The sequence below is a fragment of the Oncorhynchus clarkii genome, chromosome 9 (assembly GCF_045791955.1).
Source record: "Oncorhynchus clarkii lewisi isolate Uvic-CL-2024 chromosome 9, UVic_Ocla_1.0, whole genome shotgun sequence".
In the NCBI taxonomy this organism is placed as follows: Eukaryota; Metazoa; Chordata; class Actinopteri; order Salmoniformes; family Salmonidae; genus Oncorhynchus; species Oncorhynchus clarkii.
In genome coordinates, this window is record NC_092155.1 from 11741594 (window position 1) to 11767362 (window position 25769).

The following is a 25769-nucleotide window of genomic DNA, read 5'->3' on the forward strand; positions in this document are numbered from 1 at the left end:
TGCTATGGAGCAAATTAAAATAAGGGGCGTAAACTAGTGTTTTAGCACCTCCCCCTTTTTTTTACCAGCAAATTATCATAATCCATTTTCTCATTTGTCAAGTTGCTCTTATTTGTTAGCTAGTCTGCATAAAACAAAATATATTACAATTTTAAAAATGTTAAAATTTCGTGACATGATTGCTTTTAGATCCCCCCCCGTTAACCCAAGATGAATGGTTTGACCTCTAACTTTTAAGGCAGGGTTGTGCAGGGTTGACTCATTTTCGACCCTTCCATTGATCCTAAAGATAAATCTCCACCGACCCGGGTGCACCGGGCCATGTGAAACGAACTTGCCCATAGCTTCAATACACGCTCCAAACCGTTCAACCGTTAGGCTATCCGTATCACTGGAGCTTCTATTCTGTTTTTTTCTATGGCGGAGTCGAGGCCGCAATTTAGATAACGCATCATTATATAGCTGCGAAATTTAGATAACGCATTGGGGCAGCAAGTAGCCTAATGGTTAGAGTGTTGGGCCAGTAACTGAAAGGTTGCTGGAACAAATCCCCGAGCTGACAAGGTAAAAATATGTTGTTCTGCCCCTGAACAAGGCACTTAACCCACTGTTCCTAGGCCGTCATTGTAAATAAGAATCTATTCTTAACTGACTTGCCTAGTTACATTAAGGTTACATTTACATTTAGAAAAAAATATATATATATAGCTGCACAATGTAGATAACGCATTGGTTTATAGCTAGCTAGCTGGGTGAAATGATAACAGAGTGAAGATAGAGTATAGCTATTTGATAATGTTCGTTTGCATGTGCAAATATTAATGAAATACTCAGTCTGAATGTGGAGCGTGTTGATACACATTTAAAGATATTTACATAAATAGCCCTGATTGGTGGATAGGATCGTCTAGACTCTAGAGTCGACCCCACTTACCCCTTCAAAGTAGGAGGATACATATGCAAATCAAAGATGGCTTGTCATTGGTCAGAATAATCAGATCAGATTGTGATGTCATGCTGTTGGCCAAAAACTCCATTCCCCTTGAACAGGAGGAAATTTCAAGTGGTTTTTTTTTCTCCAAAAGCTCTTACACTAAAAGGGCATTATCATAATTTTCACAATTTCTGTGTAATTATGAGCTCAAAGTGTGGAAATATTAAAAAAAACTGGAAATATCATTTTTGACTTCACTGACCCTTTAAGTATTTTTTCTCCAATTTATGCTTTGACTCAGTTAACAGAATATGAACTTTTAAAAGTGAGATTTTCACTGGACAAGTACTATAAACTTCATTTTTACTAACCCTTTGGTGACAATTTAGTCAAGATAATAGTTGTTTAAAAACATTTGCAATTTATTTTGGTAGAATCCTTCTCTCAATGTTCTCATCAATGTACTATATCATGAGATGTCATGAGTTACCTGCATTTCGAAAATATTTGCATTATTAATAAGATAATGCATAGATCCGAGAGATTTACTGTAGACTTTCATTTGATATGCCTAGTGTTGGGCTTGGCCTACAAGTTAAATACACAAAATGTCAGCCTACTTTGTACATGCTGGACATCCCATTAGTTCTCTGAGATACAACGATTTTGAATCTGAAATATCTCTCCTCTCCTCTCCTCTCCTCTCCTCTCCTCTCCTCTCCTCTCCTCTCCTCTCCTCTCCCCTCCCCTCCCCTCCTCTCCTCTCCTCTCCTCTCCCCTCCCCTCCCCTCCTCTCCTCTCCTCTCCTCTCCTCTCCTCTCCTCTCCTCTCCTCTCCTCTCCTCTCCCCTCCCCTCCCCTCCCCTCCTCTCCTCTCCTCTCCCCTCCTCTCCTCTCCTCTCCTCTCCTCTCCTCTCCTCTCCTCTCCTCTCCTCTCCCACTCAACCACCCCTTCCCCTCCAGCCGGCGTCTAAGAGGCAGGTGTGTGAGGAGGATGAGACCTCCTCAGTAGGAATCAATAGGGGTGTAGACCCGTCCTCCTCCCCATCACCCTGTGGGTCAGATCGCCCTCTGGTGGTGTGGAGTAGTACCTCTCTAGGACCCCCCGTGGCCGAGAAACCCCGCTGGCACCTGGGACAACGGACACCCGCTCACCTGCTGCCCCCCGACGTCACAGGTGGTGCATGGTGTGGAAGTAGTGTGTGGGGGTAGTGTGTGTGTGTGTGTGTGTGGGGGGGGTAGTGTGTGTGTGTGTGGTAAGCTTGGTAAGGTTAGATGTAATAGACTAGCTTGGTAAGGTTAGATGTAATAGACTAGCTTGGTAAGGTTAGATGTAATAGACTAGCTTGGTAAGGTTAGATGTGATAGACTAGCTTGGTAAGGTTAGGTAGATAGACTAGCTTGGTAAGGTTAGCTGTGATAGACTAGCTTGGTAAGGTTAGGTGTGATAGACTAGCTTGGTAAGGTTAGGTGTCATAGACTAGCTTGGTAAGGTTAGGTGTGATAGACTAGCTTGGTACGGTTAGGTGTGATAGACTAGCTTGGTAAGGTTAGGTATGTTAGATAGACTTGCTTGGTAAGGTTAGGTGTGATAGACTATCATGGTAAGGTTAGGTGTGTTAGACTATCATGGTAAGGTTAGGTGTAATAGATAGACTAGCTTGGTAAGGTGTGATAGACTAGCTTGGTAAGGTTAGGTGTGATAGACTAGCTTGGTAAGGTTAGGCGTGATAGACTAGCTTGGCAAGGTTAGGTGTAATAGATAGACTAGCTTGGTAAGGTTAGGTGTGTTAGACTATCATGGTAAGGTTAGGTGTGATAGATAGACTAGCTTGGCAAGGTTAGGTGTGATAGATAGACTAGCTTGGCAAGGTTAGGTGTGATAGATATACTAGCTTGTTAAGATTTGGTGTGATAGATAGACTAGCTTGGTAAGGTTAGGTGTGATAGACTAGCTTGGCAAGGTTAGGTGTGATAGATAGACTAGCTTGGAAAGGTTAGGTGTGATAGATAGACTAGCTTGGCAAGGTTAGGTGTGATAGATAGACTAGCTTGGTAAGGTTAGGTGTGATAGACTAGCTTGGTAAGGTTAGGTGTGATAGATAGACTAGCTTGGTAAGGTTAGGTGTGATAGATAGACTAGCTTGGCAAGGTTAGGTGTGATAGATAGACTAGCTTGGTAAGGTTAGGGGTGATAGATAGACTAGCTTGGCAAGGTTAGGTGTGATAGATAGACTAGCTTGGCAAGGTTAGATGTGATAGACTAGCTTGGCAAGGTTAGATGTGATAGACTAGCTTGGCAAGGTTTGGTGTAATAGATAGACTAGCTTGGTAAGGTTAGGTGTGTTAGATAGACTATCTTGGCAAGGTTAGGTGTGATAGATAGACTAGCTTGGTAAGGTTAGGTGTGATAGATAGACTAGCTTGGTAAGGTTAGGTGTAATAGATAGACTAGCTTGGCAAGGTTAGGTGTAATAGATAGACTAGCTTGGTAAGGTTAGGTGTAATAGATAGACTAGCTTGGTAAGGTTAGGTGTGATAGATATACTAGATTGGTAAGGTTAGGTGTGATAGATAGACTAGCTTGGCAAGGTTAGGTGTGATAGATATACTAGCTTGGTAAGGTTAGGTGTGATAGATAGACTCCCTCGCTCTCTCTGTCCCTTTCTCAGTCACTCAGTCAGTCACTCTCTCTCTCTCTCTCTCGTTTTCTCTCTCTCTCACCGTCTCGCTGTGCCTCACTCACTCTCTCTCTCTCTCTTTCTCTCTCTCACCCTCTCGCAATGCCTCACTCTATCTCTCTCTCTCTCATTTTCTCTCTCTCACCCTCTCGCTATGCCTCACTCACTATTGCTCTCTTTATCCGGCACCCTCTCTCTCTGCCATCAGCTCACCATTGCCATAACGACAGAACAGGTAGCGGCTGCCATGGCAACCCTCTTTTCTTCCTTCTCTCCCTCCTCTCCTCCACTCCTCTCTCTGAAAAAAGCTGCAGAGAGAGGGAAAGAGAGAGAGGGAAAGAGAGAGGGGGAGAGAGAGAGAAACAGAGGTAGGGATGGGGAGAGGGAGGGAAAGAGAGAAAGAGAGAGAGAGAGAGAAACAGAGGTAGGGATGGGGAGAGCGAGGGAAAGAGAGAGGGAAAGAGAGAGAGGGAAAGAGAGAAAGAGAGAGAGGGAAAGAGAGAGGGGGAGAGAGAGAGAGAAACAGAGGTAGGGATGGGGAGAGGGAAGGAAAGAGAGAGAGAGAAACAGAGGTAGGGATGGGGAGAGGGAGGGAAAGAGAGAGAGAGAGAAACAGAGGTAGGGATGGGGAGAGGGAGGGAAAGAGAGAGAGAGAGAAACAGAGGTAGGGATGGGGAGAGGGAGGGAAAGAGAGAGAGAGAGAAACAGAGGTAGGGATGGGGAGAGGGAGAGAAAGAGAGAGAGCGAAAGAGAAACAGAGGTAGGGATGGGGATAGGGAGAGAAAGAGAGAGAGAGAGAGAGAGAGAAGCAGAGGTAGGGATGGGGAGAGGGAGGGAAAGAGAGAGAGAGAGAGAGAAACAGAGGTAGGGATGGGGAGAGGGAGGGAAACAGAGGTAGGGATGGGGAGAGGGAGGGAAAGAGAGAGAGAGAGAGAGACAGAGGTAGGGATGGGGAGAGGGAGGGAAAGAGAGAGAGAGAGAGAGAGAGAGAGAGAGAGAAACAGAGGTAGGGATGGGGAGAGGGAGGGAAAGAGAGGGAGGGAAAGAGAGAGAGAGAGAAACAGAGTTAGGGATGGGGAGAGGGAGGGAAAACAAACTGAAATGCTGGTCCATGTTGACTCCAATGCTTCCCAGGGTCTTAGTTAGCTGGATGTCCTTTGGGCGGTGGACCATCCTTGATACACACAGGAAACTGTTGAGCATGAAATTCACAGCAGTGTTACAGTTCTTGACACAAACCGGTGTGACTGGCACCTACTACCATACGTTCGAAGGCACTTCAATCTTTTGTCTTGTCCATTCATCCTCACATACACAATCCATGTCTCAATTGTCTCATGGCATAAAAATCATTATTTGTAGCTCTTCAGGACCCGCCCATTTTTTTTTTCAATTTTCACCTAAAATGACATACCCAAATCTATCTGCCTGTAGCTCAGGACCTGAAGCAGGACCTGAAACAAGGATACAGTGGGTTCAAAAAAGTAGTTCTCCCACTTAAAAAGAAGAGAGAGGCTTGTAATTTTCATCATAGGTACATTTCAACTATGACAGACAAAATGACAACAAAAAAAATCCAGAAAATCACATTGTAGGATTTTTATTGAATTTATTTGCAAATTATGGTGGAAAATAAGTATTTGGTCAATAACAAAAGTTTATCTCAATACTTTGTTATATACCCTTTGTTGTCAATGACAGAGGTCAAATGTTTTCTGTAAGTCTTCACAAGGTTTTCACACACTGTTGCTGGCATTCTTTGTCCTCCAAAAAAAAGTTATATTTTGGTTTCATCTGACCATATGGCATTCTCACAATCTTCTTCTGGATCATCCAAATGCTCTCTAGCAAACTTCAGATGGGCCTGGACATGTACTGGCTTAAGCAGGGGGACACGTCTGGCACTGCAGGATTTGAGTCCCTGGCGGCGTAGTGTGTTACTGATGGTAGGCTTTGTTACTTTGGTCCCAGCTCTCTGCAGGTCATTCACTAGGTCCCCCCGTGTGGTTCTGGGATTTTTGCTCACCGTTCATGTGATAATTTTGACCTCACGGGATGAGATCTTGCGTGGAGCCCCAGATCAAGGGAGATTATCAGTGGTCTTGTATGTCTTCCATTTCCTAATAATTGCTCCCACAGTTGATTTCTTCAAACCAAGCTGCTTACCTATTGCAGATTCAGTCTTCCCAGCCTGGTGCAGGTCTACAATTTTGTTTCTGGTGTCCTTTGGCAGCTCTTTGGTCTTGGCAATAGTGGAGTTTGGAGTGTGACTGTTTGAGTTTGTGGACAGGTGTCTTTTATACTGATAACAATTTCAAACAGGTGCCATTAATACAGGTAACGAGTGGAGGACAGAGGAGCCTCTTAAAGAAGAAGTTACAGGTCTGTGAGAGCCAGAAATCTTGCTTGTTTGTAAGTGACCAAATACTTATTTTCACCATAATTTGCAAATAAATTCATTAAAAATCCTACAAAGTGATTTTCAGGATTTTTTTTCTCATTTTGTCTGTCATAGTTGAAGTGTACCTATGATGAAAATGACAGGCCTCTCTCATCTTTTTAAGTGGGAGAACTTGCACAATTGGTGGCTGACTAAATACTTTTTTTGCCCCACTGTATATACCATCATATTTGAAGATGCAAAAGCAAGGCCATAATGTATTATTCCAGCCCAGGTGCAATTTAGATTTCGGCCACTAGATGTCAGCAGTGTATGTGCAAAGGTTTAGACTGAGCCAATGAACCATTGCAGTTCTGTTCAAAATGTTGTATCAAGACAAAAGTACCTAATTGGTCTATTATTAAATGTTCAAGTTCATAACTGTACACTCTCCTCAAACAATAGCATAGTATTGTTTCACTGTCATAGCTACTGTGAATTGGACAGTGCAGTTAGATTAACAAGAATTTAAGCTTTCTGCCAATATCAGATACATGTATGTCCTAGGACATGTTCTTGTTACTTACTTAGCTACGTTAGCTCAACCGTCCTGCGGGGGACCCACCGATCCTGTAGAGGAACCTGCCTCCTCCCCTTCATTAAAGTGGATTTAACAAGTGACATCAATAAGAGATCATAGCTTTCACCTGGATTCACCTGGTCAATCTGTAATGGAAAGAGCAGGTGTTCTTAATGTTTTGTACACTCAGTGTAGAACGTAATGGCCCATTGGCCACAGAGGCCAAGTCAACGTCTACTCCACATTGGTTCAACGTCATTTGATTGAAATGACTTGGAAACGACGTTGATTCAACCAGTGTGTGCCCAGTGGGGAGTTACCCCAGGTCTTTTCTCAGGAGTCTCTTAAACTTCAAATAAGGTTTTCGTATTAATGTAGGCAAGCCCAGGAAAATGTTATTCTGATGATAAGTGATCCCTAACAACCTTAAATACTTTCTGGTTTTATCCATGGATAACTCGACAGTCTCTCCCCCTCTCCTCCTTCTCTCCCTAGGTAAAGTCCTGGATGTAGATCTTCTCCAGGGCTCCTGTTCCCCCTCTCTGTCCCTGGGCTGCGGCGTCACCGATCAGCCCCGGTCTCTGGAGCACGTCTCAGACACCCCTGTCCAGCACCTTACCCTGAGGAAGACCCACAGTGACCTGGACCCCAGCCTCAGCCTGCCCCAGTCCCCCTGGACTCCACCTCCTACCCTGGGCACCATGGACCACTCTGCTACCCTTCTCTGCTCCAACTCCCCGTCTCAGTCCTGGAACGGCCCTAAAGGCTCTACCTTCTCTCCTGGAGTCTGGAGTGAGGCCTATAGTTATAATTTATCTCCCAATTCATTAGGGAAGGGACCGCCGACCATGCCCAAAACGGTGGGGATGGTTGGGGGGGTAGGGGGGCAGGGTGGAGGGTTGATGTGCCCCTCTCAGACCAGTTTGGGACTCTCCGGGAGCTCGGGGTCGCAGTCTCACTCTAGTTCGTTCACGTCGATATCGGAGTCGTCCTGTCTCAGGCACCCGGTAACCATGGTTATGATGACGGGGAGGCGGAGCGAGACAGAGGGCGCGGCGGCTAGCCCCGCAGGGGGACAGACGGGGTCAGAAAGAGGGGTGGGAGAAGGAGAAAGGAGGGAGAGGTCAGCACATTCCATCGCTGCGGCCAACGCATTCAAGTTCCGCGAGCGCTCTCTCTCCACGCCGACAGACTCCGGTTCGTTCTGCTCCACAGATAACGTCAGTGGCGGGATGTACAGTGTCACTGGGGTAACAGGAGCCGGTAACGGGACGAACGGAGGTGTTCCAACAGAAATGCACAGCCACCCCCACTATCAGCCCCGTGGTGAGAGGGGGGAGAGCTATGCCCTCCTGTATCCCAGCGGAAGCTCTGAGGACGGTAGCGCCAGCGTCGACAACATCTCCATAACCGACGGCAACTTCCCCCAGGACGGTCGCCTACGGTTACGCTCTCGCTCTATCTCCTTAAAGAAGTCCAAACACAAACCCCCGCCGCCCGTCCGGAGCGTCTCGCTCATGAAGAATTTAGGGGACGCCGATGGGCGTGTGCACGGCCGTGACAGGGGTCACTACAGGGAAGGACGCCCCAAATCCCTCCACATCCCACGGGAACACCTCCAGGACTTCCAGCCAAACTTTCTCCTACCCTCCTCCTCCTGCCTCTCCAAGCCTGATCTGGAGGATCCCGAGCTGGGCTACGGCGGGATGCACGGGCCCCCTGGCCTGGAGGTTCAGGGACCCAACAACACAGAGCTGTCCTCCCCAGCCCACTGGCAGCTGGGGGAGTGGAAGTCTTCTGATCCATACCAGTCATGGTCTGGGTCTAGCACCGCCACAGGGACTACTGTCGTAGACTGTATGAAGGTAAGACTAGTCTAGGCACTTAGGGCCACATCCAGACTTGAGATAAGTTGTTTTAACATGGATTTAAGTAAAACGTTTCACTAAAGTGCATGTTCTGTTGACTTAAGTCCATTTTAAGTTAGGGCCCTATTCAGACTTAACTTAAGTACTTTTCTACTTGTGTAAAGCCACAGGGGTTTGTGTGTTGTATGTATTGTGTCATGCAGGGCTCTCTCTTCCTGGAGATCTACAGTCCAACCCCACCTTAACAGTCTGATTCAGCTAACAGTCTTGGTGAGATCTCCAGGAGGAGGGTTAGATAGCGCTGGTGTAATGTAGGATTTTTGCTGATGTACGACGAGGAAGATTATGTTTTTAACCATACATGGCTAATACATTTTTTATCTTATCTAATCTAATCCAAGGTTCGAGGCAGTTCAGAGTCTCTCCTGGATTCCCCGTCTACCTCCCGAGCCTCCTCTCCCTCCCTCCTCTCCATCGAGTCGACCAAAGCCTCCTCCCCCTTCAGGCCTCCAGGACTCATGTCCCCTTCCAGCGGCTACTCTAGCCAATCAGAGACACCCACGCCCATCACCCCCTCCAATCAGGTCGCAGGAACAACAACAGGGCCCGCCTCCACATTTGGGTGTAAGATGCGCCCCAAAATCCCTGAGAGGAAGTCTTCGCTGCCGGTGACCTCGCCGCGTGACCCAGCCGCCCGGTCGAGGCTTTCCTTCGAGATGCCGGTTAACGCTCATCTAGACTTGTCCTCCATCAAACCGAAACAGAAAGCCAGCAGGCGTCATTCTGACACATCCACTGCAGCCAAACCCGGTAAACTGAGTTCCGTCAGTCAATCATCTCTCCCCGTGGTGACCACGAACGAGATCCGGAACATCCGCCTACGTTCCGTCTCCCGTACTGACCTGGAGGACTTCCCAGACGGAGCCTCTGATGACATTATCGAGGAGGAGCAGGGTCTTGACCTTTCCCCCCCTGGTGTCAACTCCCTCGGGCCCCTCGTTGCCTCCAAACCCAAGCCTCCGGTCGCGGTGAAACCCCCGTTACCCAAACGGCCCTTCAACCTCCTTCTCAAGTGCCCCTCCTCCTCTCCCGTTGATTCCGAATCCTCCCCTGCCTCCCCCATTGACCCTCCCCGGCACATGCCCAACCCCAGCATTTACATGGTGGTAGGTAGGAAGCCCAAGCTGAAGAAAGCCCTCCCTCACACCCCCACCAGCCCTTGTGGACCCCTGGACCAAACCCAAACCTTCCATCTCCATCACCCCCAGGATCTTTACAATCTCCCCTCCTTCCCCCACATCCAGTCCCTGTACGACCTCCCTCCTCTCCCCCTGCCCCAGCCACTGCTGGAGGACCCCGCCTTAGAGCCGGAGTTCGACCCAGACTTGGAGCTCCATCTTGGGCTTGAGGGTGGATGGTCGCTTCCCTCTCCCTGTAGTAACCTAGAGGTGATGGAGACTCAGGATAAGAGCAGGACCCTCCCCAGCAGGATGACCATCTCCTGTCTGGCCGAACTGGACAAGAAGAAACCCAAGGTAGGCCCAAGTCTGTCTGTCTGTCTGCCTGTCTCTCTCTTTCTCTCTCTGTCTGTCTCTCTCTCATATTTTATTCTGTCTCTCTCTCTTTCTCCATCAGTGGCGGTCAGTGCCGTTTAAGATGAGGGAGGACCTCCCGGGTGGCGCAGTGGTTAAGGGCGCTGTACTACAGTGCCAGCGCTGTACTGCAGCGCCAGCTGTGCCATCAGAGTCCCTGGGTTCGCGCCCAGGCTCTGTCGTAACCGGCCACGACCGGGAGGTCCGTGGGGCGATGCACAATTGGCCTAGCGTCGTCCGGGTTAGGGATGTCCTTTTCTCATCGCGCACCAGCGACTCCTGTGGCGGGCCGGGCGCAGTGTGCGCTAACCAAGGTTGCCAGGTGCACGGTGTATCCTCCGACACAGTGGTGCGGCTGGCTTCCGGGTTGGGGGCGCGCTGTGTTAAGAAGCAGCGCGGCTGGTTGGGTTGTGTATCGGAGGACGCATGACTTTCAACTTTTGTCTCTCCCGAGCCCGTACGGGAGTTGTAGCGATGAGACAAGATAGTAGCTACTACAACAATTGGATACCACGAAATTGGGGAGAAAAAGGGGTAAAAATTCACAAAAATTCACAAAAAAAAAGATGAGGGAGGACAAAAAATGTTTTCATGAGCTTGGCCATATTTTTATTACAGCATATTGGATGACTCTCATTCATATTCCATTCATCCAGTTCAAGCTAGCCTATGAATGAAAGTTTACACAGTTCGAGAGACAAATTTGAGGTGACACATGGACAGACAGTGACATTTAATACCACCTTGCACACCTGTATCTAGCTGATATAGGGTGTAATCATTAGTCTAACATTTGCAATCGAGAGTTTCTATTGGACAAATTCAGGTATGTTCATTCCCGTTTTTTTCCGTTTAAGAAACATTTTTTCATCAAAATCGCGAATTAATACACCCCTGATCACGTGTAAACACAGTTCACTTTCATAGCAGCCACATTGTATTCCTTCTTGCATCTATGTGCTCTCCTTTCACCTCTTCCCTTCACTTGTGGACTTCAATACACAACACATCTGCTGTATGTGACCAGTCGAAAAACCTTTCCAAGCCAAACCGCTACACACAGCCTACGTTGTCGAAACCATATTAGCTAAAGTAACGCCATAGTCCGTATAGCTACTAGAAGCACCGCGTTAGTAAACCCGCTTCATGCAGTAATGTTACAGTGTACAGTCAGTAAGCAGTTACACCGGCGGGCCCCGGTGGCAATAAATTAGTAAAACCAAAAGCTTACCATGACTTGAAAGAGTTCCAGTGTTGTGTTGGAAAGTCCTATCCAGCTAGCTAACATAGCATCCCTCTGTTATAGACAGCTAGCTAACATAGTATCCCTCTGTTTGAGCAGAGTATTTCAGTAGGCTAAGCTAGCTAGCTGCATTTGCTTGCTAACTAAGTGAAACTGAAAGTGAAAAAAATGACCATCTCTCTCTCTATTTCTCCCTTGCCTCTCCTTCATTTTGGAAGAAATGTATTTGTTCAAAAATGTTTGACTATTGTCTTTGTCTTTGAGTCAACGACTCACCACATGTTATGCAGTGCAGTGCTAGCTAGCTGTAGCTTATTCTTTCAGTACAAGATTAATTCACAAATCCTTTGATTGAGTGGATGACATGACAGTTCATGCTGCAAGAGCTCTGATAGGTTGGAGGACGTCCTCCGGAAGTTGTCATAATTACTGTGGAAGTCTGTGGAAGGGGTTGTCAATGTCAATGTACCCAGAGGAAGACAGAAGCTATCAGTCCTCCGGCTACACCATGGTGCTACCTTACAGAGTGCTATTGAGGCTACTGTAGACCTTATTTGCAAAACAGTGTGTTTTAATCAATTATTTGGTGACGTGATTTTAAACTCAGCAAAAAAATAAACGTCCTCTCACTGTCAAATGTGTTTATTTTTAGCAAACTTAACATGTGTAAATATTTGTATGAACATAACAAGATTAAACAACTGAGACATAAACCGAACAAGTTCCACAGACATGTGACTAACAGAAATGGAATAATGTGTCCCTGAACAAAGGGGGGGTCAAAATCAAAAGGAACAGCCAGTATCTGGTGTGGCCACCAGCTGCATTAAGTACTGCAGTCCATCTCCTCCTCATGGACTGCACCAGATTTGCCAGTTCTTGCTGTGAGATGTTACCCCACTCTTCCACCAAGGCACCTGCAAGTTCCCTGACATGTCTGGGTGGAATGGCCCTAGCCCTCATCCACCGATCCAACAGGTCCCAGATGTGCTCAATGGGATTGAGATCCGGGCTCTTCTCTGGCCATGGCAGAACACTGACATTCCTGTCTTGCAGGAAATCACACACAGAATGAGCAGTTTGGCTGGTGGCGTTGTCATGCTGGAGGGTCGTGTCAGGATGAGGCTGCAGGAAGGGTACCACATGAGGGAAGAGGATGTCTTCCTTGTAACGCACAGCGTTGAGATTGCCTGCAATGACAACAAGCTCAGTCCGATGATGCTGTGACACACCGCCCCAGACCATGATGGACCCTCCACCTTCAAATCGATCCCGCTCCAGAGTACAGGCCTCTGTGTAACGCTCATTCCTTTGATGATGAACGCGATTCCGACCATCTCCCCCGGTAAGACAAAACGGCTACTCGTCAGTGAAGATCACTTTTTGCCAGTCCTGTCTGGTCCAGCGACGGTGGGTTTGTGCCCATAGGCAACGTTGTTGCCGGTGATGTGATGTTACAACATGCCTATCAGCCCTCAGTCCAGCCTCTCTCAGCCTATTGCGGACAGTCTGAGCACTGATGGAAGGATTGTGTATTCCTGGTGTATCTCGGGCAGTTGTTGTTGCCATCCTGTACCTGTCCCGCAGCTGTGATGTTCGGATGTACCGATCCTGTGCAGGTGTTGTTACACGTGGTCTGCCACTGCGAGGATGATCAGCTGTCTGTCCTGTCTCCCTGTAGTGCTGTCTCCCTGTAGTAGGCGTCTCACAGTACGGACCTTGCAATTCATTGCCCTGGCCACATCTGCAGTCCTCGTGCCTCCTTGCATCATGCCGAAGGCACATTCACGCAGATGAGCAGGGACCCCGGGCATCTTTCTTTTGGTGTTTTTAGAAAGGCCTCTTTAGTGTCCTAAGTTTTCATAACTGTGACCTTAATTGCCTACCGTCTGTAAGCTGTTAGTGTCTTAACGACCGTTCCACACGTGCATGTTCATTAATTGTTCATGGTTTATTGAACAAACATGGGATACAGTGTTTAAACACTTTACAATTTTTATGAATTTTCTTTGAAAGACAGGGTCTCAGTTTCTTTTTTTGCTGAATTTATTTAGTATAGTTTTATCTAAAAATGAAAACTTTTTTTTTACCCCGTTTTCTCCCCAATTTCGTGGTATCCAATTGTTTAGTAGCTATTATCTTGTCTCATCGCTACAACTCCCGTACGGGCTCGGGAGAGACGAAGGTTAAAAGTCATGCGTCCTCCGATACACAACCCAACCAAGCCGCACTGCTTCTTAACACAGCGCGCATCCAACCCGGAAGCCAGCCGCACCAATGTGTCAGAGGAAACACCGTGCACCTGGCAACCTTGGTTAGCGCGCACTGCGCCAGGCCCGCCACAGGGGTCGCTGGTGCACGATGAGAAAAGGATATCCCTACCAGCCAACCCCTCCCTAACACAGACGACGCTAAGCCAATTGTGCGTCGCCCCACGGACCTCCCGGTCGCGGCCGGTTACGACAGAGCCTGGGCGCGAACCCAGAGTCTCTGGTGGCACAGCTTGGCTACTGCGCCACCCGGGAGGGCCTTAGACTCAAGGCCTTGACCACTGCGCCACCCGGGAGGCCCCGGATAACTTTTTAAATGTTTGACCATTTACATTTTTATGAAATTCACTGAGGAGGATGGTACTCCCATTCCTCCTCTGAGGAGCCTCCACTGCTTTCCATAAAATCTACATCTATTACCTGTATGCACTTTGACTACTTCCTGCTACAAAATAAATACTTTGACTACTTCCTGCTACAAACCAAATACTTTGACTACTTCCTGCTACAAACCAAATACTTTGAATACTTCCTGCTACAAACCAAATACTTTGACTACTTCCTGCTACAAACCAAATACTTTGAATACTTCCTGCTACAAACCAAATACTTTGAATACTTCCTGCTACAAACCAAATACTTTGACTACTTCCTGCTACAAACCAAATACTTTGACTACTTCCTGCTACAAACGAAATACTTTGACTACTTCCTGCTACAAACCAAATTGTCCTTTAGTTATCATGTAGACAATCCCCTATTTCTGAATCTCTCCTCAAGGTTCCTCCACCAGTTCCCAAGAAGCCCATCAGTCTCCTTCTTCCCTCCAACTCCACCACGGTGCATTCCAACGGTACCACCGACAGACAGGGAACACAGATGGACGGCCCAGCCGCTCTCCGCTCTCCTGTTGGAGAGTCCCCACCTGAGGAGATTCCCGGTAAAGAGGAAAACCAGGAAAACCACCTGGGAACAGATGAGGAGAGCTCCATTGAGTCTTCATTGCAGGGTTCTTCTCTTACAGACCTGGAGGGGAGGATGGCCACTGTAGAGATAGGGACAGGTATGTGTATAATGACAGGGAATTAATTCATGACAATTTATTTAGATGGAATTCAGATCCTGCCAGAATAAGCAAATGTGTTACAGTTCAAAACTACTGTTTCTGATTCTCTTCAGTTGTTAGTTGATGTGTAAGTGGTTGCCATAGCAATTAAAACATAACTACTAATACTGTTTTTATTCATTGTTAATTGTTTTCTTAATTTATTGACTGGTATTCATTAATAGAAATGTTTCTTGTCGTAGAGAGGAACTGACCAATCCTATTGTCTCCAGGTGATGATTCAGTGGAGGAGAACGTTGAGCAGAGTAGTTTGGACTTTAGTGGTAAAACGGAACTCCACATCACAGAGGAAACGGATGATGATGTCGGTGGACACACACTCAGCACACACAACATGGAGGATCTCTTCACCAAAATACACAGGTATGCCAACAAACATACATTTATTTGGGAAACGGTTAAAAATTGTATTTAACATTCAAAGAAACAAATAACAATTATATCTACTGTGGGTTTTCCAGTATGTTTGAAACATATTAACAACTACGCATGTTTTACCTTACAATGTTTTTTACTCTGAAAAGTCTAAATGACATTCTATTTCTCTCCTCCCTCCAGGTCGAAGAGAAAAGTCTAAATGACATTCTATTTCTCTCCTCCCTCCAGGTCGAAGAGAAAAGTCTAAATGACATTCTATTTCTCTCCTCCCTCCAGGTCGAAGAGAAAAGTCCTGGGTCGTAAAGAACCAGGGGACTCATTCGGCAGCCGCCAGAGTCTGGTCTCCCCAGTGAAGCACAGCACCAGTGGGGGTGACCTCCAAACCTTGACCCTGGGCTCCACTCTGCGGTCCAGCTCGCGGAACGACAACTTCATGGCCCTGTTACAGAAGAAGGGCAGTAAGTCCAGCAGGGGAGGGACACGCCTCTCTGCCATGGAGCTCCTCAAGAGCACGAACCCCCTCGCGAGACGCATCACGGAATTCTCCACGTCGTCGGACGGAGGAGGGGATACGACCACCGGTAATAACAGGACCAGACCGCCCCTGGACCAATGAGTCCCGGACCGACCCTCCCTCTCTCTCTCCTACTAAAGAGATTCTTGCTGTAACCTCACCAACACCAACAGCGGGCTGGCAAAGTAGAAGTTGAATATATAACCACTTGTCGACCATTGATCGACCATGTAAATGGACCATTGATGGAAGAATGAATATCCAACCAGACCACTCAACCACTGATGGACCGATCCGATGGTCACAGTGGTCATCAAAGGAGTTTTGTTTCCAGACACGGTCCATGCTGTTATGAAGGTGTTTCATTTGCTGAGTTGGAGGAATTTTGAGTCGATGCTTCAACTCATCAATCCCGTTCTCGTATTTTTACTTTGCTGTGTGAATGGTACTGTGCAGCCAGGCTCATTGTGTGAATACTATACCAGGGAAAGAAGGAAAGATTAGATATTACCTTCACTCTGGGAGCCTGAACGTATGACTGTCAATGATGTGGAAATGAATCTGATTCAACCATGGATACACCACCAGTGTCTACTATCAACGCGCCATCCAACAACAGCCAGATTACAGGCCAATGCTGGTCAAATAAACCACATTGAACTTAAGGCTTTTGAATACATGGTGTGAGTATGTGTTATATTAAAAACAAGAATGGTCATATACTACGGTTATTGCGTAAAGTCCAAAACATTCTACAGAAAGATGGAGAGTTGGACCTGGTACCAAGCCCTACCCCTTTACGTTCAATCAAAGCACTTGGACGACGACATACAGAACTAGATCACAACAACGACGGCATACAGAACTAGTTCACAACAACGACGGCATACAGAACTAGTTCACAACAACGACGACATACAGAACTAGTTCACAACAACGACGACATACAGAACTAGTTCACAACAACGACGGCATACAGAACTAGTTCACAACAACGACGGCATACAGAACTAGTTCACAACAACGACGGCATACAGAACTAGTTCACAACAACGACGACATACAGAACTAGTTCACAACAACGACGACATACAGAACTAGTTCACAACAACGACGGCATACAGAACTAGTTCACAACAACGACGACATACAGAACTAGTTCACAACAACGACGGCATACAGAACTAGTTCACAACAACGACGGCATACAGAACTAGTTCACAACAACGACGGCATACAGAACTAGTTCACAACAACGATGGCATACAGAGGTAGTTCACAACAACGACGACATACAGAACTAGTTCACAACAACGACGGCATACAGAGGTAGTTCACAACAACGGCGGCATACAGAACTAGTTCACAACAACGACGACATACAGAACTAGTTCACAACAACGACGGCATACAGAACTAGTTCACAACAACGACGGCATACAGAACTAGTTCACAACAACGACGGCATACAGAACTAGTTCACAACAACGACGACATACAGAACTCGTTCACAACAACGACGGCATACAGAGGTAGTTCACAACAACGACGGCATACAGAACTAGTTCACAACAACGACGGCATACAGAACTAGTTCACAACAACGACGGCATACAGAACTAGTTCACAACAACGACGGCATACAGAACTAGTTCACAACAACGACGGCATACAGAACTAGTTCACAACAACGACGGCATACAGAACTAGTTCACAACAACGACGGCATACAGAACTAGTTCACAACAACGACGGCATACAGAACTCGTTCACAACAACGACGGCATACAGAACTCGTTCACAACAACGACGGCATACAGAACTAGTTCACAACAACTACGGCATACAGAACTAGTTCACAACAACGACGGCATACAGAACTAGTTCACAACAACGACGGCATACAGAACTAGTTCACAACAACGACGGCATACAGAACTAGTTCACAACAACGACGGCATACAGAACTAGTTCACAACAACGATGGCATACAGAACTAGTTCACAACAACAACGGCATACAGAGGTAGTTCACAACAACTACGGCATACAGAACTAGTTCACAACAACGACGGCATACAGAGGTAGTTCACAACAACGATGGCATACAGAACTCGTTCACAACAACGACGGCATACAGAACTAGTTCACAACAACGACGGCATACAGAACTCGTTCACAACAATGACGGCACATCAACGCCTGTGTCATCCATGTTCTATGTTTGGTTTATGTTAAAAACATTTATTGCGAGATAGAAGGCCATACATATTTAACTTGTACAACGATATGCATACCCACCGTATAACCTGAAATAGAACAGCCTGAACTGTTTGAAGAGACTATGTATACTAGTCCTACTAACAGCAGTAGTACGGTAGTACAATATAATTACTGTAGGACTAACAGTGAACAGTAGTACACACACCCAAACCTTCCCTATGGATCTCCCCGCACTGCTGTCAGCGTGTGTGTTTATGTGTTTACGTGTACGTGCGTGCAGGAAAGGATAACCAAACGCATGCAGGAGGGATGAGTGAAAGTGTACACAGAATGGATCCCTGTGGATCTTTCCTAAGGGAGAGTCTGATACAAGTTGGGTTGATTAAACAGGTTTAGACTACAGGTCTCTGTTAGGACCATTGGACTGCTACGCCAGAAAACCCCCAGGGGGTTTATACTAGAGGAGGGTCATTGGGGCGTGTCTACTGTATGTGTGTGTGTGTCTGCAGAGAAGGGGTTAACTCATCCGTCCTAAGGAGAGGATGAAGTGGTCTGAACGTGGCTGTACTCTTTGGAGACATTCTGGACCTGAGGGGATTCTAGAACTGAGAGGATTCTAGAACTGAGGGGATTCTAGAACTGAGGGGATTCTAGAACTGAGGGGATTCTAGAACTGAGGGGATTCCAGAACTGAGGGGATTCCAGAACTGAGGGGATTCTAGAACTGAGGGGATTCCAGAAATGAGATTAGAACACACTGTTCGAACAACTATCTCAAAACTCACAGAGACAAAACAAGAATAGAGCTATCTGACATAGAGAACAATAAAAAAGGATAATGATGCATCACCCAGTTCTTTGTGCCCTCGCGACACGCTTTCTCTCTCACACTGTCCATGTAGTGCAGTGGTGATACTGCAGCCTTTTCCTCTCCTTTACCTTCCTTCTACTCTTCTCCTCCTCCCTAGCTGGAATTCATGCTCTGTCTCTCTCTGCCCATAGTGCAGCCCCACTCCTCACCCCCCCCCCCTTCCTTTCATCTCCCATCCTTTCCCTCCTCCCCTCCTCCTCCCTCCTCCTCTCCTCCCCCCTCCTCCTCCCCTCCCCTTCTCCCTCTTCCTCTCCTCCCCCCTCCTCCTCTCCTCTTCCTCCTCCCCTTCCTCTCCACCCCTCCTCCCTCCCTCATTACCCCTCCCATTCCCTCTACCATCTGAGCTTCAGGTTTACAGACGACACAGCCTGAATGTCAATGATTGCTAGGAAGGAAATGAAGGATGCCGTGTTGGCATTACGTCCAAGAGTGCTACGCTCAAATTCCTCCCCCTTTCCTCCCACTTTTACAAAGGAGTGTTTTCTTTCATCCTTTCCCTGCGTTGTGCATCCATCCGTTTATCCAGACCAAGCATCCATGGTACAAGTACAATAGGATGATGGATTGTCTGAAAGAACAGAGATGAAGGGACATGGATAGTGTGTGTGTGAATGTCTGAGTGTGTACGTACAGGAGAGGATAGTGGACTTTGGATTCACTAAGACTGTGAATCGAATACTGATGCTAACCCATCCTTCTTCCTCACACTCCTCTTACCCTGGATAGAATGGACAGTGGATCTGTTGGTTCTGCGTTCTGTTGCTGTGTTCTAATGTTCTAAGACTCCTTTCACCACACGATTCCGGAACCTTTTCCTAACTGCTCCCGGCACGGAGAGTAGGGCTGTGCTTCTGAGTGTAGGGCTGTGCTTCTGAGAGTAGGGCTGTGCTTCTGTGGCTCTCAATCAAAAGGAGAAAACACAAAGCCTGGTGCTACTGATCTAGAGCGCCCCTTATGGACGAAGACAGGGAGAACCCCCTGTTCAAACCTTACTCTATCCTTCCAACAACATGGACAAAGACAGGGAGAACCCCCCTGTTCTAACCCTGCTCTGTCCCTCAGCAACATGGACAAAGACAGGGAGAACCCCCTTGTTCTAACCCTGCTCTGTCCCTCAGCAACATGGACAAAGACAGGGAGAACCCCCCTGTTCTAACCCTGCTCTGTCCCTCAGCTACATGGACAAAGACAGGGAGAACCCCCCCTGTTCTAACCCTGCTCTGTCCCTCAGCAACATGGACAAAGACATGGAGAACCCCCCTGTTCTAACCCTGCTCTGTTCCTCAGCAACAACACCGAGACAGAACGACTCCGGATGACCGACTATCTGAGCTCTCTTTTTCTGACGTCATTCCTTCAGGAAAAACCAAACAACAACTTATAAAGATGGAAGAAGGAGAAAAAGAAAGAAAACAAGTAAATTATAACATTATTAATCCATAGTCAAGTGACACTTGTTTAAAATATTTTGTTACTGGAACTATATTAAAAACAACTACGAAGAAACTCAGTGTTGGTTTGCCTTGTATTCTGGAGCCTCTGTGTTTTCAGCACAGAAATAGAATGACTAGAATGGGATTCCTCTATTCAAGTCAATGAGGCCATAATGTCAAATTGCCATTGTCCAAGGTTCTATGCACCTTCTGCTCATTCTAATTCTATGGTTTTCAGCTACCTTAGTATTACACTCCCTTAGAGGTATGCAGAGTTTTTACTCTTTCTGAAGTACTGTGGTTATTACGGTAATACTGTATACTATGGTTACTATTGTCTTATACTGTGGTTATTACGGTAATACTGTATACTATGGTTACCATTGTCTTATACTGTGCTTATGATGGTTATTTCGGTAATACTGTATACTATGGTTACTACTGTAATATACTGTGGTTATTACGGTAATACTGTATACTATGGTTACTACTGTAATATACTGTGGTTATTACGGTAATACTGTATACTATGGTTACTACTATCATCTACTGTGCCTATTACGGTTATTACGGTAATACTGTATACTATGGATACTACTGTAATATACTGTGCTTATTACAGTTATTACGGTAATACTGTATACTGTGGTCATATACTATGGTTATTACAGTAATGGTCATCACTATTCCTACTACTATTAATCTCTGCTGTACCTCTATATTCTTCACGAAAAACAAGTACCATGATGGAGAGAAAGAAGAGGGAGAGAGAAAGAAAGAGAGAGAGAGAAAGGGAGTTGGAGAAGAGAAATAGATGACTTAACCCAAGACCGTGATGGCTTAGTACTTATTATATACTGTAACGCTCAATCCGGTTACAGATTCTAGCCCCTAAACACACACACACACACACACACACACACACACACACACTAATCAAACGTGTAGGACTGTGCAGTTGGTAGAGAATTACAGAGTATGGGAGGAGAAGAGAAAGGCTTGGAGGAGGAAGAATGGGATAGAGGGAGAGGAGGAGGTTGACATTTGACTGGTGGATATTTTGATTAATACAAGCTCCATCCATCTTGTTCTTCTCCCCCCCCCTCTTTTTCTTCTCCCCCCTCTTTTTTCTTCTCTCCCCCCTCTCTTTTTCTACTCTCCTCCCCTCTCTCCCCCTCTCTTTTTCTTCTCTCCTCCCCTCTCCCCCCTCTCTTTTCTTCTCTCTCTCTCCCCTCTCCCCCCTCTCTTTTTCTTCTCTCCTCCCCTCTCTCCCCCCTCTCTTTTTTTCTTCTCTCCTCCCCTCTCTCCCCCCTCTCTTTTTCTTCTCTCCTCCCCTCTCCCCCCTCTCTTTTTCTTCTCTCCTCCCCTCTCCCCCCTCTCTTTTTTTCTCTCCTCTCTCCTCTCTCTTCTCCCCTCTCTCTTTTCTTCTCTCCTCCCCTCTCCCCCCTCTCTTCCCCCTCTTTCTCTCCTCCCCCTCTCTCTCCCCTCCTCTTCTCCCCCTCTCTTTTTCTTCTCTCCTCCCCTCTCCCCCCTCTCTTTTTCTTCTCTCCTCCCCTCTCTCCCCCTCTCTTTTTCTTCTCTCCTCCCCTCTCTCCCCCCGCTCTTTTTCTTCTCTCCTCCCCTCTCCCCCCTCTCTTTTTCTTCTCTCCTCCCCTCTCTCCCCCTCTCTCTCTTTTTTCTCTCCTCCTCCCCCTCTCTCCCCCTCTCTTTTTCTTCTCTCCTCCCCTCTCTCCCCCTCTCTTTTTCTCTCCTCTCTCCTCCCCTCTCTCTCCCCCTCTCTTTTTCTTCTCTCCTCCCCTCTCTCCCCTCTCTTTTTCTTTCTCTCCTCCCTTTTTCTCTCCCCCCTCTCTTTTTCTTCTCTCTCCCCCTCTCCTCCCTCCCCTCTTTTTCTTCTTCTCTCTCCCCTCTCCCCCTCTCTTTTTCTTCTCTCCTCCCCTCTCCCACCTCTCTTTTTCTCTCTCTCCTCCCCTCTCTCTCCTTCCTCTCTTCCCCCCCCTCTCTTTTTTCTCTCCTCCCCTCTCCCCCCTCTCTCTTTCTCTTCTCTCCTCCTCCCCTCTCTCCCCCTCTCTCTTTTTCTTCTCTCCTCCCCTCTCTCCCCCTCTCTTTTTCTTCTCTCCTCCCCTCTCCCCCTCTCTTTTTCTTCTCTCCTCCCCTCTCCCCTCTCTTTTTCTTCTCTCTCCCCTCTCTTTTTTCTTCTCTCCTCCCCTCTCCCCCTCTCTTTTTCTTCTCTCCTCCCCCTCTCCCCCTCTCTTTTTTCCTCCCTCTCCCCCTCTCTTTTTCCTCTCCTCCCCTCTCCCCCTCTCTTTTTCTTCTCTCCTCCCCTCTCCCCCTCTCTTTTTCTTCTCTCCTCCCCTCTCCCCCTCTCTTTTTCTTCTCTCCTCCCCCCTCTCCCCCTCTCTTTTTCTTCTCTCCTCCCCTCTCCCCCTCTCTTTTTCTTCTCTCCTCCCCCCCTCTCTCCCCCCTCTTTTTCTTCTCTCCTCCCCTCTCCCCCTCTTTTTCTTCTCTCCCCCTCTCTCTTTTTTCTCTCCTCCCCTCTCCCCCTCTCTTTTTCTTCTCTCCTCCCCTCTTCTCCCCCTCTCTTTTTCTTCTCTCCTCCCCTCTCCCCCTCTCTTTTTCTTCTCTCTCTTTTTCTTCTCCCCCCTCTCCTCCCTCTCTCCCCTCTCTTTTTCTTCTCTCCCCCCTTCTCTCCCCCTCTCTTTCTTCTCTCCTCCCCTCCCCCCCTCTCTTTTTCTTCTCTCTCTCTCCCTCTCCCCCTCTCTTTTTCTTCTCTCCTCCCCTCTCCCCCTCTCTTTTTCTTCTCTCCTCCCCTCTCCCCCCTCTCTTTTTCTTCTCTCCTCCCCTCTCCCCCCTCTCTTTTTCTTCTCTCCTCCCTCTCTCCCCCTCTCTTTTTCTTCTCTCCTCCCCTCTCTCCCCCTCTCTTTTTCTTCTCTCCTCCCTCTCTCCCCCTCTCTTTTTCTTCTCTCCTCCCCTCTCTCCCCCTCTCTTTTTCTTCTCTCCTCCCCCTCCCTCTCTCCCCCTCTCTTTTTCTTCTCTCCTCCCCCTCTCCCCCTCTCTTTTTCTTCTCTCCTCCCTTCTCTCCCCCCTCTCTTTTCTTCTCTCCTCCCCTCTCCCCCTCTCTTTTTCTTCTCTCCTCCCCTCTCCCCCTCTCTTTTTCTTCTCTCCTCCCTCTCTCCCCCTCTCTTTTCTTTCTTCTTCTCTCCTCTCCCTCCCCTCTCCCCCTCTCTTTTTCTTCTCTCCTCCCCTCTCCCCCCTCTCTTTTTCTTCTCTCTCCTCTCCCCCTCTCTTTTTCTCTCCCCCCCTCTCTTTTCTTCTCTCCTCCCCTCCCCCCTCTCTCTCCTCCCCCTCCCCCTCTCTTTTTCTTCTCTCCTCCCCTCTCCCCCCTCTCTTTTCTTTTTCTCTCCTCCCCTCTCTCCCCCTCTCTTTTCTTCTCTCCTCCCCTCTCCCCCTCTCTTTTTCTTCTCTCCTCCCCTCTCCCCCTCTCTTTTCTTCTCTCCTCCCCTCTCCCCCTCTCTTTTCTTCTCTCCTCCCCTCTCTCCCCCTCTCTTTTTCTTCTCTCCTCCCCTCTCTCCCCCTCTCTTTTTTTCTCTCTCTCCCCCTCTCCCCCTCTCCCTCTCCCCTCTCTCCCCCTCTCTTTTCTTCTCTCCTCCCCTCTCTCCCCCTCTCTCTTTTCTTCTCTCCTCCCCTCTCCCCCTCTCTTTTTCTTCTCTCCTCCCTCTCTCCCCCTCTCTTTTTCTTCTCTCCTCCCCTCTCTCCCCCTCTCTTCTTCTCTCCTCCCCTCTCTCCCCCCTCTCTTTTTCTTCTCTCCTCCCCTCTCCCCCTCTCTTTTTCTTCTCTCCTCCCCTCTCTCCCCCTCTCTTTTTCTTCTCTCCTCCCCCCTCTCTTTTCTCTCTCCCCCCTCTCTCTCTTTTTCTTCTCTCCTCCCCTCTCCGCTCTCTCTTTTTCTTCTCTCCTCCCCTCTTTCCCCCCTCTCTTTTTCTTCTCTCCTCCCCTCTCCCCCCTCTCTTTTTCTTCTCTCCTCCCCTCTCCACTCTCTTTTTCTTCTCTCCTCCCCTCTCCGCTCTCTCTTTTTCTTCTCTCCTCCCCTCTCTCCCCCTCTCTTTTTCTTCTCTCCTCCCCTCTCCCCCCTCTCTTTTCTTCTCTCCTCCCTTCTCCCCCCTCTCTTTTTCTTCTCTCCTCCCCTCTCCCCCCTCTCTTTTCTTCTCTCCTCCCTTCTCCCCCCTCTCTTTTTCTTCTCTCCTCCCCTCTCTCCCCCTCTCTTTTTCTTCTCTCCTCCCCTCTCTCCCCCTCTCTTTTTCTTCTCTCCTCCCCTCTACCCCCTCTCTTTTTCTTCTCTCCTCCCCTCTCTCCCCCCTCTCTTTTTCTTCTCTCCTCCCCTCTCCCCCTCTCTTTTTCTTCTCTCCTCCCCTCTCTCCCCCTCTCTTTTTCTTCTCTCCTCCCCTCTCTCCCCCTCTCTTTTTCTTCTCTCCTCCCCTCTCTCCCCCCTCTCTTTTTCTTCTCTCCTCCCCTCTCCCCCTCTCTTTTTCTTCTCTCCTCCCCTCTCCCCCCCTCTCTTTTTCTTCTCTCCTCCCCTCTCTCCCCCCTCTCTTTTTCTTCTCTCCTCCCCTCTCCCCCTCTCTTTTTCTTCTCTCCTCCCCTCTCTCCCCCTCTCTTTTTCTTCTCTCCTCCCCTCTCTCCCCCTCTCTTTTTCTTCTCTCCTCCCCTCTCTCCCCCTCTCTTTTTCTTCTCTCCTCCCCTCTCTCCCCCTCTCTTTTTCTTCTCTCCTCCCTTCTCCCCCCTCTCTTTTTCTTCTCTCCTCCCTTCTCCCCCCTCTCTTTTTCTTCTCTCCTCCCCTCTCTCCCCTCTCTTTTTCTTCTCTCCTCCCCTCTCTCCCCCTCTCTTTTTCTTCTCTCCTCCCCTCTCCCCCCTCTCTTTTTCTTCTCTCCTCCCCTCTCCACTCTCTCTTTTTCTTCTCTCCTCCCCTCTCCCCCCTCTCTTTTTCTTCTCTCCTCCCCTCTCTCCCCTCTCTTTTTCTTCTCTCCTCCCCTCTCCACTCTCTCTTTTTCTTCTCTCCTCCCCTCTCCGCTCTCTCTTTTTCTTCTCTCCACCCCTCTTTCCCCCCTCTCTTTTTCTTCTCTCCTCCCCTCTCCCCCCTCTCTTTTTCTTCTCTCCTCCCCTCTCCACTCTCTCTTTTTCTTCTCTCCTCCCCTCTCCGCTCTCTCTTTTTCTTCTCTCCTCCCCTCTCTCCCCCTCTCTTTTTCTTCTCTCCTCCCCTCTCCCCCTCTCTTTTTCTTCTCTCCTCCCCTCTCCCCCTCTCTTTTTCTTCTCTCCTCCCCTCTCCCCCCTCTCTTTTCTTCTCTCCTCCCCTCTCTCCCCCCTCTCTTTTTCTTCTCTCCTCCCCTCTCCCCCCTCTCTTTTTCTTCTCTCCTCCCCTCTCTCCCCCTCTCTTTTTCTTCTCTCCTCCCCTCTCCCCCTCTCTTTTTCTTCTCTCCTCCCCTCTCCCCCCTCTCTTTTCTTCTCTCCTCCCCTCTCTCCCCCCTCTCTTTTTCTTCTCTCCTCCCCTCTCTCCCCCCTCTCTTTTTCTTCTCTCCTCCCCTCTCCCCCCCTCTCTTTTTCTCCTCTCCTCCCCTCTCTCCCCTCTCTTTTTCTTCTCTCCTCCCCTCTTTCCCCCCTCTCTTTTTCTTCTCTCCTCCCCTCTGCCC

General features: G+C 48.0%; 2 protein-coding genes across 2 annotated transcripts in view; one reads left to right on the forward strand and one right to left on the reverse strand.

Annotated features, from left to right (window-relative positions):
- Positions 1–16230, forward strand: part of LOC139415884 (NHS-like protein 2) — a 141349-nt gene extending 125119 nt beyond the window's left edge. The window contains exons 4-9 of the mRNA XM_071164027.1: positions 1897–2110; positions 7070–8439; positions 8844–9977; positions 14328–14610; positions 14886–15036; positions 15328–16230. Of these exons, the coding sequence (XP_071020128.1) occupies positions 1897–2110; positions 7070–8439; positions 8844–9977; positions 14328–14610; positions 14886–15036; positions 15328–15667 (3492 nt within the window). The 3' untranslated portion in view covers positions 15668–16230. The remainder of the gene's footprint in view (positions 1–1896; positions 2111–7069; positions 8440–8843; positions 9978–14327; positions 14611–14885; positions 15037–15327) is intronic.
- LOC139415887 (ubiquitin carboxyl-terminal hydrolase 12-like) overlaps positions 1–25769 on the reverse strand; it is a 356199-nt gene that overhangs the window by 155781 nt on the left and 174649 nt on the right. The gene's annotated exons all lie outside the window — the stretch shown is intronic.